At 42.3% G+C, this 12343-nt stretch overlaps 1 protein-coding gene across 5 annotated transcripts in view; it reads left to right on the top strand.

Annotated features, from left to right (window-relative positions):
* TNNT2 (troponin T2, cardiac type) overlaps positions 1-12343 on the top strand; it is a 36363-nt gene that overhangs the window by 3188 nt on the left and 20832 nt on the right. For 2 of the 5 annotated variants that reach the window (XM_044676070.1, XM_044676073.1), the window contains exons 2-5: positions 4767-4818; positions 6453-6463; positions 6566-6580; positions 9432-9461. In XM_044676070.1, the coding sequence (XP_044532005.1) occupies positions 4781-4818; positions 6453-6463; positions 6566-6580; positions 9432-9461 (94 nt within the window). In that variant the 5' untranslated portion in view covers positions 4767-4780. The remainder of the gene's footprint in view (positions 1-4766; positions 4819-6452; positions 6464-6565; positions 6581-9431; positions 9462-12343) is intronic. The other 3 variants (XM_044676071.1, XM_044676075.1, XM_044676074.1) reach the window with 3 other exon arrangements.

Raw genomic sequence — 12343 nt, 5'->3', positions numbered from 1 at the left:
TTTCTTTCTTTCTTTCTTTCTTTCTTTCTTTCTTTCTTTCTTTCTTTCTTTCTTTCTTTCTTTCTTTCTTTCTTTCTTTCTTTCCTTCTTTCTTTCCTTCTCTTGTTGACTGACCGATTGATGAGAGGACTTAAGTTTAGGATGACCTTTAACAATCATAGAAGGAATCTATAGAAGAAGATAGCGGCTTGAGTGCTAGGAATATAGGAGATTTAGGATATTCATGGCTTGCCTCTACTAGGCCCTTATCTAATCCACCAGGAGGTCAGACTCCCAGCTCCTGGGGACTGCTAACCCCACTCCCCTCCCTTTAGTCCTGTTCCTCCGTGTGAGATTAGCTTGGCTGTGATCTCTGGACTGTCAGAACCCCATCACCCACTTCACATCCTGCCTGCTATTTCTGGAGATGGATGGTGGTGCCAGGGTACATGGAGAAGGGTCTGATTTACTCTTATCTGTCCCACAGCCCTCATGTTTAAAGCCTTTATGGGGGATATAGTCAGACAGAGCAGAGGGAACATGATGGCATGTGGGACTGGGGCAGACTTAAGGCTGTTGACTTAAGAGACCATTTCAGGGGATCCAAACCAAGCTCAATTTTCCTGAACAAATTATTTCTCTTCATCCTGGCTGGAGGTTAGCTGGTGCATAGACCATATTATAGGGATGAGCCCTTATAGGACCAAATGCCCAGAGATATACAGATATACTTAGCTCGCTAAGTTCACAACAGTAGGCTCATTAAGAAAAAAAAAATTAAAACCCCTATTTTCCATCTTAGAATTGCACCAAAGCATCAGTTCCAAGGCAGAGGAGCACTAAAGGCTAGGCAACTGGGGTTAAGTGACTTGTCCAAGGTCATACAGCTAAGAAGTATTAAGGTCATATTTGAACTCTAGGTCTGGCACTCTATCCCCTGAACCACCTCACTGCTGCTATAGGCTCATTTGGGTGGAGTTAGGGTTCCCCTATGATGAGGGCTACTTTTGTTAGTAAAATCCTCAAGCCCTGGGGGATCAGTCACCTGTTGACACTGAATATTGTCAGAGAAAGATTAATTCTGGATCCTCAAAGGGCTTTAGGTGCTGGTTTTGTTGATGTGAAGAAGCCAATTTAGACCAGGATCCATCTCTGCTAGGAACTATTCCAAATGCCTGAAAGATTACATGATGCAGTGGAAAGACCACTGCCCCTAGAGTCAAAAGTCCTGAATTCGAGCTATGCCTGTATGTCTTGGACAGGTCACGAAACTTTTCTCAATCTCACTATATCATTTGTAAAAATAAGGATAATATTAGCGGCCAATCTGGCCTCAGATACTAATTAGCTGTGTGACCCTGGGCAAGTCACTTAAGCCCCACTGCCTAGCCCTTACTGCTCTTCTCCCTTGGAACCAAAATACAGTATTGATTCTAAGATGAAAACTAAGTTTAAAAAAGATGATAGCATCTTCCTCTCAGGGCATTTGTGAGGGTCAATAAAAATGCATAAAGAACAAAATGTTCTAGAAAGGTGAGTTGTTATTGTTGCTGTCTGATACCTGGTCTCCATCTATGGTGCCAAGAATCTGTAGACTTCAGAGTGGCCAGGCAGGTAGTCGGTAAGAATTTCTTAAGCATGTACTATGTGCCAAGCACTGTGCTAAGCCTTGGCCTTACAAGGAAGGTAAAAACTGGACTGACCCACGAAGAGCTTATATTCAAATACGGGAGAGAGCAGGTTGATGTAATTTATTAAGTACATTCAGAGTAGATGAAAGGTAATGTGAGAGGGGAAGGGACTGGCAGCTGGGCTATCCAAGAGAGGCTGCCTATAGAATGGGGCATTTGAGTTGAGTCTTAAAGGAATCCAGGAAGCTTGGAGGCAAAGGGAGGGAAGAGAACATTCTTGAACTTCCTCAGAGCCCCGAGGAACTCTAGAACTGCACGTATGTACACAGTCATACACACAGCAGAGGAACCTCAACCAGGCAAGTGCCTGAGTTCCACTCCCAAGTGTGGTCCATTCTGAATCAGTCTCTCTTGGAGCTACTTTGGACCAAGTGAATCTGCCACAAAAACGGATGTCCTAAACCAACAGTTCTGGATATGTGACTCATGGAGATTCTTTTAGGATCACCCAGGTAGCTCACAGACTTGGTCCGGATTTCAAGACTAATTTGTTGTCATTGTCCAAGTAAGATTCCTAGACAAAGAGAAGCAGACAGACAGATGCACAGAGACAGAGAAAGTGCTATAGAGACAGAGAGAAGAAGGGGAAGGGAAGGCTGGGGAAAGAGGACAGAGACAGAGAGATAAAGAGAGATAGAGAGAGAGAGGGAGAGACACAAAGAGAGGGAGAGAGGAAGGGAGGGAGAGACCGAGAGAGACAGAGACAGAGAGACAGAGAGAGAGAGAGAGGGAAAGAGAGGAGAGAGAGAGACAGAGACAGAGAGGGAGGGAGGGACACAGAGAGAGGGAGGGAGAGACACAGAGAGAGGTAGGGAGAGACACAGAGAGAGGGAGAGAGAGACACAGAGAGAGACAGAGAGAGACAGAGAGAAAGGGAGGGAGAGAGACAGAGACAGAGTCAGAGACAGAGAGACAGAGAGAGAGGGAGAGAAAGAGAGGAGAGAAAGAGAGACAGAGACAGAGACAAAAGAGAGAGAGACAGAGACAGAGACAGAGGGAGGAAGGGAGAGAGAGAGTAGAGAGAGGGGAGACAGACAGACAGAAAGACAGAGAGTAAGACAGTAAGAGACAGAGAGAGGGGGAGGGAGAGAGGAGACAGAGAGGAGAGAGAGAGACAGAGAGACAGAAAGACAGAGACAGAGAGAGGGAGGGAGAAAAGGAGGAGAGAGAGAGAGAGAGAGAGAGAGAGACAGAGACAGAGACAGAGAGGGAGGGAGAGAGGAGAGAGAGAGAAAGGGAGGGAAAGACAGGAAGGGAGGGAGAGAGAGAGGAGAGAGAAAAAGAGAGAGAGAGAGAAGAGAGAAAAAGAGAGAGAGAGAGATTGATTGAGAGAGAAAGGAAACAAGCAATTTTAAGTCCCTATAGTGTGTTAAGTGCTTCACAAACATTATCTCATTTGATTCTCACAACAAACCTGGTATGAATCCTATTTTATAGGTGAGGGAACTGATGCAGATTGAAGTTAAGTGATTTGTCCAGGGTCATACAGCTAGTAAGTGTCTAAGGGGGGTTTAAAATTCAGTTCTTCTTGACTCCAAATCTAACACCCTTTTTTGCATTGTTTTGTTTTGTTTTTTTAAATCCTCACTTTCCATCTTAGAATCACTACTGTGTATTGGTTCCAAGGCAGAAGAATGATAAGGACTAGGCAATGGGGATTGAGTGACTTGCCCAAGGTCACACAGCTAGGAAGTGTCTGTGGCCAGAAGGACATCCTGTTTGTAGGTCTGGTCCTCTATCCATGGAGCCATGGAGCTGTCTCCAAGCCTAACACCCTTATCTACCTCTCTAACTGGAGAGAAAGAAAGGACATTTACTATTTGACTGAGGAGCATTACTCCTGAAAACTCTTGAAATACTACTTTGATGAGACTAAGATTATTAGTGTTGGAAGTGACCCTTGTGATCATCTAATCCAGTGATTCCCAAAGTGGGTGCTACCACTCCCTGGTGGGTGCTGCAGTGATCCGGGGGGGGGGGGGGTGATGGCCACAGGTGCATTTATCTTTCCTATTAATTGCTATTAAAATTAAAAAAAATTAATCTCCACAGGGCTAAGTAATATTTTTTTCTGGAAAGGGGACAGTAGGCCAAAAAATTTTGGGAACCTCTGATCTAATCCATCTCCTTCCACCCATCTTATAGGTGAGGAACTTGAGGTCCATAGAGAATTGAGAAGCTTTGGAAACAATAACCTACTGTTGGTGCTGCCACCACTGCCATTTTGATATCAGTGGCCTAATTGTATTTTGCCATTTCTCATATATTTACCATCTCTCAGTCTGAGGCTGCCTGTAGTTATGAGGAGTGAGTTCCCTCTCTCAGGGAGAAGGAAGGGAAAAAGCCCAAAGGTGATCCCATGTGGCATGTTTGTCCTCTTGGATGTGGGCCTGAATGAAGCCTTAGAGACCATTCTTGGAAAGGACACGTCAACCAATTGCTTTAGGACTCCACTCACCTTCCCTGTGATTTCTCTTACAAAGTTACTCTTTTCTAGCTAACACTCCCATATGTGTAAACATCTTCCATTTGAATGTAAGCTCCTTGAGGGCAGGGACTATCTCTATTTTTATATTTGTAGCATCAGGGCTTATACCACACTACCTGGTACTGGCATCTATTTAATAAAATGTCTTTGTTCACTTTTTAATTCATTTGTCCAGTTCAACCCCCTCATTTTACAGATGAGGAAACTGAGGCCTGGAGAGGTTAAGTGGCTTATACCTACTACAGAGGGTATAAGTGGCAAAGCTACTCAAGCCTGTTTCTCTGACTCCAAATCCAATTCCTTTCACAAAAATACACAGCAAATTACTGGAAGAAGCAGGATATAGCCCAGAGCCCCCGCCTCCTAGTGCCATGAATAGAGCTTGTCAAAGGGCGGAGCTCCCAAGAGTGTTTGACTTGGATAGTTATGATGACCAGCGTTGAGGACTCAAGAGAAGCCCAATATGAGTCTCCCAAGAGAACACTCAAAAGGCCCTGCCTTTGCCCCTTTCCAAACCTCATCAATCCCTGCAGTTGTTCTCACAGAGCTAAGAAAGGAGAATTGTGTCGGATCCTTTTGCAGCTACTGACTTGTCTTTCTCTTTGGAGGGGGAGCAGACGCCATGTCGGACACAGAAGAAGTTGTGGAGGAGTATGAAGAGTAAGTAGGTGGCCACGGCACTCCCTTGCCCTCCCCTCCCCATCCCTCCCTGGTTCACCATGTTCTCTGTCTTTCATTCCCAAGCCCCAAGGGGGTGGCCATTCTCATTTCAAGACTGTCTATAGGGATTCAGATTACAGCCCTTCCTTTGGGACTGGAGATGGACTTGGGAGTTTGGCAGGATGAGATTTCAAGGTCATGGCAGGGTTGGATGGGGTGGGGTGGGAAGCATTCAAGTATTCTACCTGTGCGAGAGGCTGGCGAATGATCCAAGGAACCCAGTCATCTGGCAAACTCTTTCTGCTGAGAACGGAGCCTTAGAAAGGTTAAACGAGCCACCTCAGGGTCTGTAGGTCACCCCCCTAAGGAGCCTAGAATGCCAATTTAGTCCCTAGACCCTCTTCAATAACAAAAGACTTAGTTTACTCTCAGTGATGCAACAAAACAACAACAAACAAATCCCAATTCTAAAGGATTTAGGATGAGGAATGGGTCCAACCTCTGGAGAAAGAATTGGTGGAGTCAGATGCAAATCAAAGCAGACTCTTTCACATCAGTGTATTTATGGTTTTATTGTGGCGCTTTTGGTTTTGTATGAATGTGCTCTTACAACAATGGCCAGTATGTAGGGGTGTTTTGTGTGATAATACACATTTGGCCCAGATCACATTGCTTACCATCCCCAAGAAGGGAAAGAGAAGGGAAGGGACGATTTGGATCTTATAATTTTGAAAAATGTATGTTGAAAATGATGATCATGTGTAATTGGGGAAATAAAATATTTTTGAATAAAAAAAGAAAAGGCTTAGTTTAATGGATGGAAATATGATGCAGGAAGTCTTGACTTCAGTATCCCAGGGCATCCTCAGTGGCAATAAATTATAGCTGCATCCCTGATTTGCCTGAGGAAAGAGAAGGAAAGAAGTGTTAATTAAGCACCTACTATGTGCCAGGCACTTTATTAAACACTTTACAAATATTATTTGCCTGAGGAAAGAGAAGGAAAGAAGTGTTAATTAAGCACCTACTATGTGCCAGGCACTTTATTAAACACTTTACAAATATTGTCTCATTTAGTTGTCTTACTATGGATAAGAGAATGATCTTATTTGATCCTTATAATAACCCTAGGAGATAGGTGTCATTATTATCCTCATTTTACAGGTGAGGAAACTGAGGTTAAGTGGCTTGTCCATAGTCACATAGTTAATAAATATCTAAGGCTAGATTTGAATTCAGGTCTAACCCAGCTCTGGGTCCAGCAGTCTATGGACTGTAGCACCCAGTTGCCTCTTAGGGAAAGAGAGAACATCTTCCCAATCCTGAGAAAAATCTAGCCAGGGTAAGGAATACTTTTAGGAAATAGTGGGAGATAACATGGTCAAGACAGGTTGGAATCAGATTGTGGAGGGGCTCGAATGGCAAATTAATGAGTTTGGACTCAATGTTGGAAAAATAGAGGACTCCAAAAAAAGTCAATTGCATGGAAATCTCAGGCAGGGCATGAATTTATGTGCATATACTTGTGAATGTGTGTTGTGTGTCTGTGTGTCTTCTGTATGTATGTATAGGAATTAAAAATGAAGGCTTATCCTTGGCTCACCATGGAATTCCATTTCTTTTTTCTTTTTCAGGGAGCAGGAAGGTAAGAGCAGGAGATTTGTCATCATTTGGATCAGAAGAAGTTCTGCCTTGAAACTCACTCACCTCTCCTTTTTTTTCTCTTCTCTTTTTCTCTTCCACATAGCAGAGGCTGAGGAAGGTAAGTGTCAAGGGTTGTTTCAGTGCATATAATGGGGAGAAGGTAAATGAGTCCCATGCAGCCAAGGACAGATTGAAATCTTTGAACCATTCCAGATTCTCTACTTTAACTTTTGCCATCAGAATTGATTATCATTGTTTTTTTTTAAACTCTTACCTTCTTTCTTAGAATCAATACCAAAGTATCAATTCCAAAACAGTGAGGGCTAGATTGAGGTTAAGTGGTTTGCCCAGGATCATAGGGCTTAGGAAGTGTCTGAGGCCAGCTTTGAACCTAGGTTCCCTCAGTTACAATCCTGGTGTTCTATCCACTGTGCTACCTAGTTGCCCCTGGTTATCATTTCTTAACAAACCAATCAAAAGCCTTTTTTTCCCCATGCATAGAGTCTAGAGACCGGACCTGTGATTTCAATGATATTAGAACTCCCAGGTTCCTCTCAGGGAAGAAACTTCCTGTACTAAATTTTAGAGACTTGTCTTCCCCCAGGACCTACATAAAATGTTCCAACCTCTCTCCTTTTGTTTAAAGAGAGAAATTGCCCATTTCTTTCAACCATTTTCCCATGCCCACTTCCAAATTCATTAACTAGTCTCTTTCCAGCTCCTTCAGGGAGACAGTCATCAGCAAGTATTTATTAAGCACTTACTGTATACCAAGGCATTGTGCCAAGTTCAGGGCATACAAAAAAAGGCAAAAACAGCAAAAACATGGATCCAGCCTTCAAGGGGTTCCCACTCCAATGGGGGAAAAATGAGGAAAAATTGTAATTACAAAAACTAGAGAGTGTGAATGGATGTACCCAGGTCTCATTGGATGACCACAGGATTTAACATTTCAGGTTCCTTAACATGAGAGAAATCATTAGGGGGATGAGATGCTCTCCCAAATGACAATTAGGACCTCAAGGCATCAGAATATTTGCAAAAAAAGCATTTCTATGGCACTCAAAAACCAAGTTGGACCATTCTCCTTTTATAGACCAAGCTAATTATCAAGCCACTAGATGTAACTTCCAAGGTCAGGAAATGAAACTTCTATTGAGAGAGGACTAAAAAAACAACAACAAAAAACTGAGCTTTTATCTTAGAATTGATATTGATTCTAAGTAGAAAAGCAATAAGGCTTTAGCATTTGGGGTTAAGTGACTTGCCCAAGACCACACAAGTAGGAAATATCTGAGATCAGATTTGAACCCAGATCTAGGTCTGGATCTCTATCCACTGGGCTTCCTAGCCACTCCTGGAGGAAGGATTTTTCAAGGTTTGGTCATTACCTTTGTGATGAAACTAGGAATGGGTTAAAAGTGAAAACTGGCAATGTCTTTCCTTTCCAAATGCATAACCTATTCCCTTGTGCAGGATGCCTTGCAGGCCAAATGGCCTTTGGCATAATCTCGATCTCTCCTTCTGGAAGAAACCAAATTGAGGAGAACAGAAGAAAGAAGAATAGGGGAGGGAGGAGAAGAAGGAAAGGGTCATTTAGAAGCCTGGCAAATACTCTGGAAGCTATTTCCGGTATTTCTTGCATCAATATAGCTGGACTCAGACCTGCACTGGTTTTCCAGGAAGAATCTGTGCATGGTGGGCCGCCCTTGGAGATTGTTGTTTCCTGGGAGATGTGCCAACTTTTAACAACAGGATCTTGGGTGCGGTCTAGGTTTCTTGGCTTTGGGATCAATGTGTCTGCTGTTTGTTTTGGGGTTTGGCTTTCATTATTTCCCTGTTTGGTGGCATCCTGAGCTTAAAGAAGCATCAAAGAACAGCGTGATTTAATGGACTCTTTCTTAGCAGTTATGTTGCTATGTTGGCCACGAAGGGATTTCCAAACTAACCTACAGAGTGGATAATCCAAAAAAAAAATCTACTTTTCCTCTAGGAAGATAAAGATACTCAAGATCTCTGTAATTTTTATTTTTAATCTGGATCTTTGATCCCTTTGGTAGAGGGAATTCCCAAGGCCAGCCGCCATCTGCTTTTCCACATTACTTCTTCACCTTATTTGGGGGCAGACATGCTAACCTATGAATTTAGGAATAGTTCACATTGCCATTTATGCAAGTTTAATTTTTTCCCCCCAAGCACACTTATGGGATAGGCAGTACAATTAAAGAGACAGAATGATATAAGGGAAAGAACTTTGGACTTAGAGTTTGAAGATTGCTGACTATGTCATTTATTAGCGGTGTGTCTTGGAACAAATTCTTGTTAGGCCTGAGTTTTTTACTCTATAAAATGGAGGAGCTAGATTAGATGACTTCTAAAGTCTCATAACAATAAATCTATGATCCTAAGATGATTGCCTGCTACAATAGAAAGAGTACCAGGTTCAAAGTCTGGCCTTGCCCCTTAGTACCTTGGCCAAATCATTTAATCTTTCCTGGACCTCAGTTTCCTGAAAAATAAGGAATTATACTAGATTATTTCTATGGTTCTGTCCAGATCCAAATCAATGGTTCCAAAATATTTTCAAATATACATTACAACTGAAACAGTCTGTGATTCTGTATACTATTATGGCCATTTTACAGATAAACAAACTAAGTCTCAGAAAAAACAAAATCATTTGCCCCTGGTTGCATGGCTGGTTGAGTACCAGATCTCCAGATTCCAAGTCCAAGATTTTTCCTACTTTACCACATAAGCTGCCTCTTAAATGACCTAACAAATATTCTATAAATTTACTAATATTTATTCCCTGAAATGGGGTGGGACAATAGTGAGTTTGGGCATCTGGCTGATAGAGGAGATACTGGAAACTAAGAGAACAATGTTCCCTGTTGTCCTTGGCTTTCTGCTGCCAAACTAACCATTCTTGCTTTTCCCCTTTGGCGCTGCCATTCCTTGGGTCTCAGAAGAGGAAGATTGGCTAGAGGACGAGGACGGTAGTACATTGTTTCATTTTATTTCCCTTCCCACAACTTGCCACAGTGATGCATCCAAGACTTTTTGTTGGGGAGATAACTGTATGTGTTACCTGCAATGGGGAGGAGGAGAGGGGTTGATCAGAGTGTTCCTGTGTTTTTGTCTCTGTCATTTTTCTGTTGGCCCATCCATGGTCTCTGAATTCTGCCTTCTTCAAGGCCATCTACTCTTCTATTTGTCTCACATTCTTTCTCCTGGGGCCCTGGATGGTTGGAATCTTTCCAAACTCTTCACTTCCTTGCTGTTCCACTTTCATCCAACTCCCTGTTGACAGGTCTTTAGCCTCCATCCTTTCTCCATCAATCGACTGCTAGAGGCAGACATACTATTGGAGAAGAAGCTTGCCCTCCTCTTATTGTCATGAGAGAAACTTTCTCCACGCTCAGAGAAAGTCCTAAAAATACTGGGTTATATCTTCAGAATGATACACTGTAAAGAATACTATATTGGAAGTCAAGAGACCTGAGTTCTAATTCCAGTTTCACCACTAATGAGCTGTCTGACTATGGACTCATCATTTTACTTCCCTGAACCTCAGTTTCCTCATCTGTAAAATGAAGCTTTGGAATTGTAATAATATTTCAGACTAATTACCCTTAAGGTCCCTTCTAGTTCTAATGTTATTTCTAAGTCTCTTAATCAGTCTTTTTAAGTCACCAAGACTTTCTTTTCTACCTTACAAAGATGATATTACTTTATCACTCAGTAATAATGATTATGTATCCATAGTACCATGATGAATTACAAATTGAGAAGGAATGGTACTGAAGGATGTCATCAGATGCATTACTAGATAAAAAGATAGGCTAGAGTGAGGATAATCGATGAACATCCTACATCAAATACTCTGTTGGGATCCATTCAATGGCAAGAAACCTAAAGGAGAGCCCTTAGCATGTTGGACCACTCTGGCAAGTACATTTATGGGAGTAAGTGGACAAGAGTCACACAGGGTGAACAGGTGGAAGGGCTAAGATCTCCATCACTGGGAGGAGGGCCCTCAGATCCATTGAGATTATAAGAATCCTGCCCTAAATGGCAAACTGTCTTCTACCCATCTCCTCTAAGGTGAACTACCTTTTTAAGAACATATGAATGAAAACAGAAAAATTCCTGGATATTTACAAACATGCAGATATTTTGAACATAGTGTAGACTCACAGCCTTACCATGGCTGGTCCAAATGAACAAGTCTCTCCAGTCTTAAGAGATTTAATTTCTTAACCCTTATCTTCCATCTTAGAACCAGACTGAGTATTGGTTGCAAGGCAGAAGAGCTTGGTAAGGGCTAGACAATAGGGGTTGTGTCTTGCCCAGGGTAACAGAGCTAGGAAATGTTTGAGACCAGACTTGAACCCCAGACTTCCTATCTCTAGGCCTGGCTCTCAATCCCACTGAGCCACCTACTTGTCCCAAGAAATTTACTTCCAAAAATGGTACCAATTCTATACAGGAAATAGACAAGATTCCAGCATAGAGCAACTTCTTCTTCCCTTCCTATATGTCCCCCAAAAGTGGACATAGTCCCAAATGGCATCAGGTCACTGGGTGGAATCATATCCCAAATGGCATCAGGTCACTGGGTGGAATTTTTATGACAAGAATTCAGAGGATTCGTTAATTTAATGTCAGGAATACTTATTAATTATCTACTATGTTCAAGGCCTGCACTAATCCTTAGGAATAGTAAGGCAAAATAGAAGCATTTGTGCCCTCAGGGAACTTATATTTTACTGGTCACATTCTTTATGCTGCCACTGAGGAAGAGGATGGGGGAGGAAGGGAAGGTCAATTTCAATGCAACTCATTGGAGATATTGGGATCATCTCTCTCCATTGTCTCCTACTCAGTAGTCTAAGTTTAGATAGATCATTCTTCTGTGGTGTTGAACAGACTACTTTTCTTTTTATTCTTTTTTTTAAAACCATTACCTTCCATCTTGGAGTCATTACTGTGTATTGGCTCCAAGGCAGAAGAGCAGTAAAGGTAGGCAATGGGGGTCAAGTGACTTGCCCAAGCTGGGAAGTGTCTGAGGTTAGACTTGAACCTAGGATCTCCCATCTCTAGGCCTGGCTCTCAATTCACTGAGCTACCCAGCTGCATCCCCAGACTACTTTTCTGTTCCAGTTATTGTGTACTTTTTAGAAAAAGTCTTACTGGAGACCAAATCCTGTTCCCCACCACCAACTCAAAAAGTTCCAATTTCACTTTCTACTCCCAACATACTGGAATCATGGAATCTCAGAGTTGGAACATCAGTAGAATGCAAGCTTCTTGGGGGCAGGGAATGTTTCATTTAGTAATCGCATCCTCATTGTCTAGTAAAGTGCTTTGCAGTTAGCATTAATAAATGTTTGTTCAGTTGAATCAAACCGGAACTAGCCCAAATCATACTAGAGCAGAAATCTCTTCTTAACATCTCTGACAAGTAGTTACCCAGTCTCTACTTAAAGGCCTACACTAATTAATAGGAAGCCCACTGCCTTTTGAAATAGCCCATTACACTTTGGAAAATACCTGGAAGATTTTCCTTACTTGAAACCAGCATTTCCCTCTTTGTAATTTCTATTCATTGCCTCTCCTTTAGTTCCATGAAGTTGAAGTTAAATCTTTCTTTTACCTGATAGCTCTTCACATGCTTGTCAGCCATAATTTATCCTTAGGCTTTTGATGTCCATTCCCCCTTTCCTTCCCTTCTCTTCCCTTCTTTTTTCCTTCTCTTTTATTTCCCTCCTCCTCTTTCTCTTCCCTTCTCCTTCCCTTTCCTTCCCTTCCCTTTCCTTCCTTTCCCTCCTCCCTTCCCTTTTCCTTCTTCTTCCCTTCCCTTTTCCTTCTCTTTCCC

This window comes from Gracilinanus agilis, chromosome 4, assembly GCF_016433145.1.
Source record: "Gracilinanus agilis isolate LMUSP501 chromosome 4, AgileGrace, whole genome shotgun sequence".
Taxonomy (NCBI): Eukaryota; Metazoa; Chordata; class Mammalia; order Didelphimorphia; family Didelphidae; genus Gracilinanus; species Gracilinanus agilis.
This window is presented reverse-complemented; position numbering and strand designations above follow the sequence as displayed.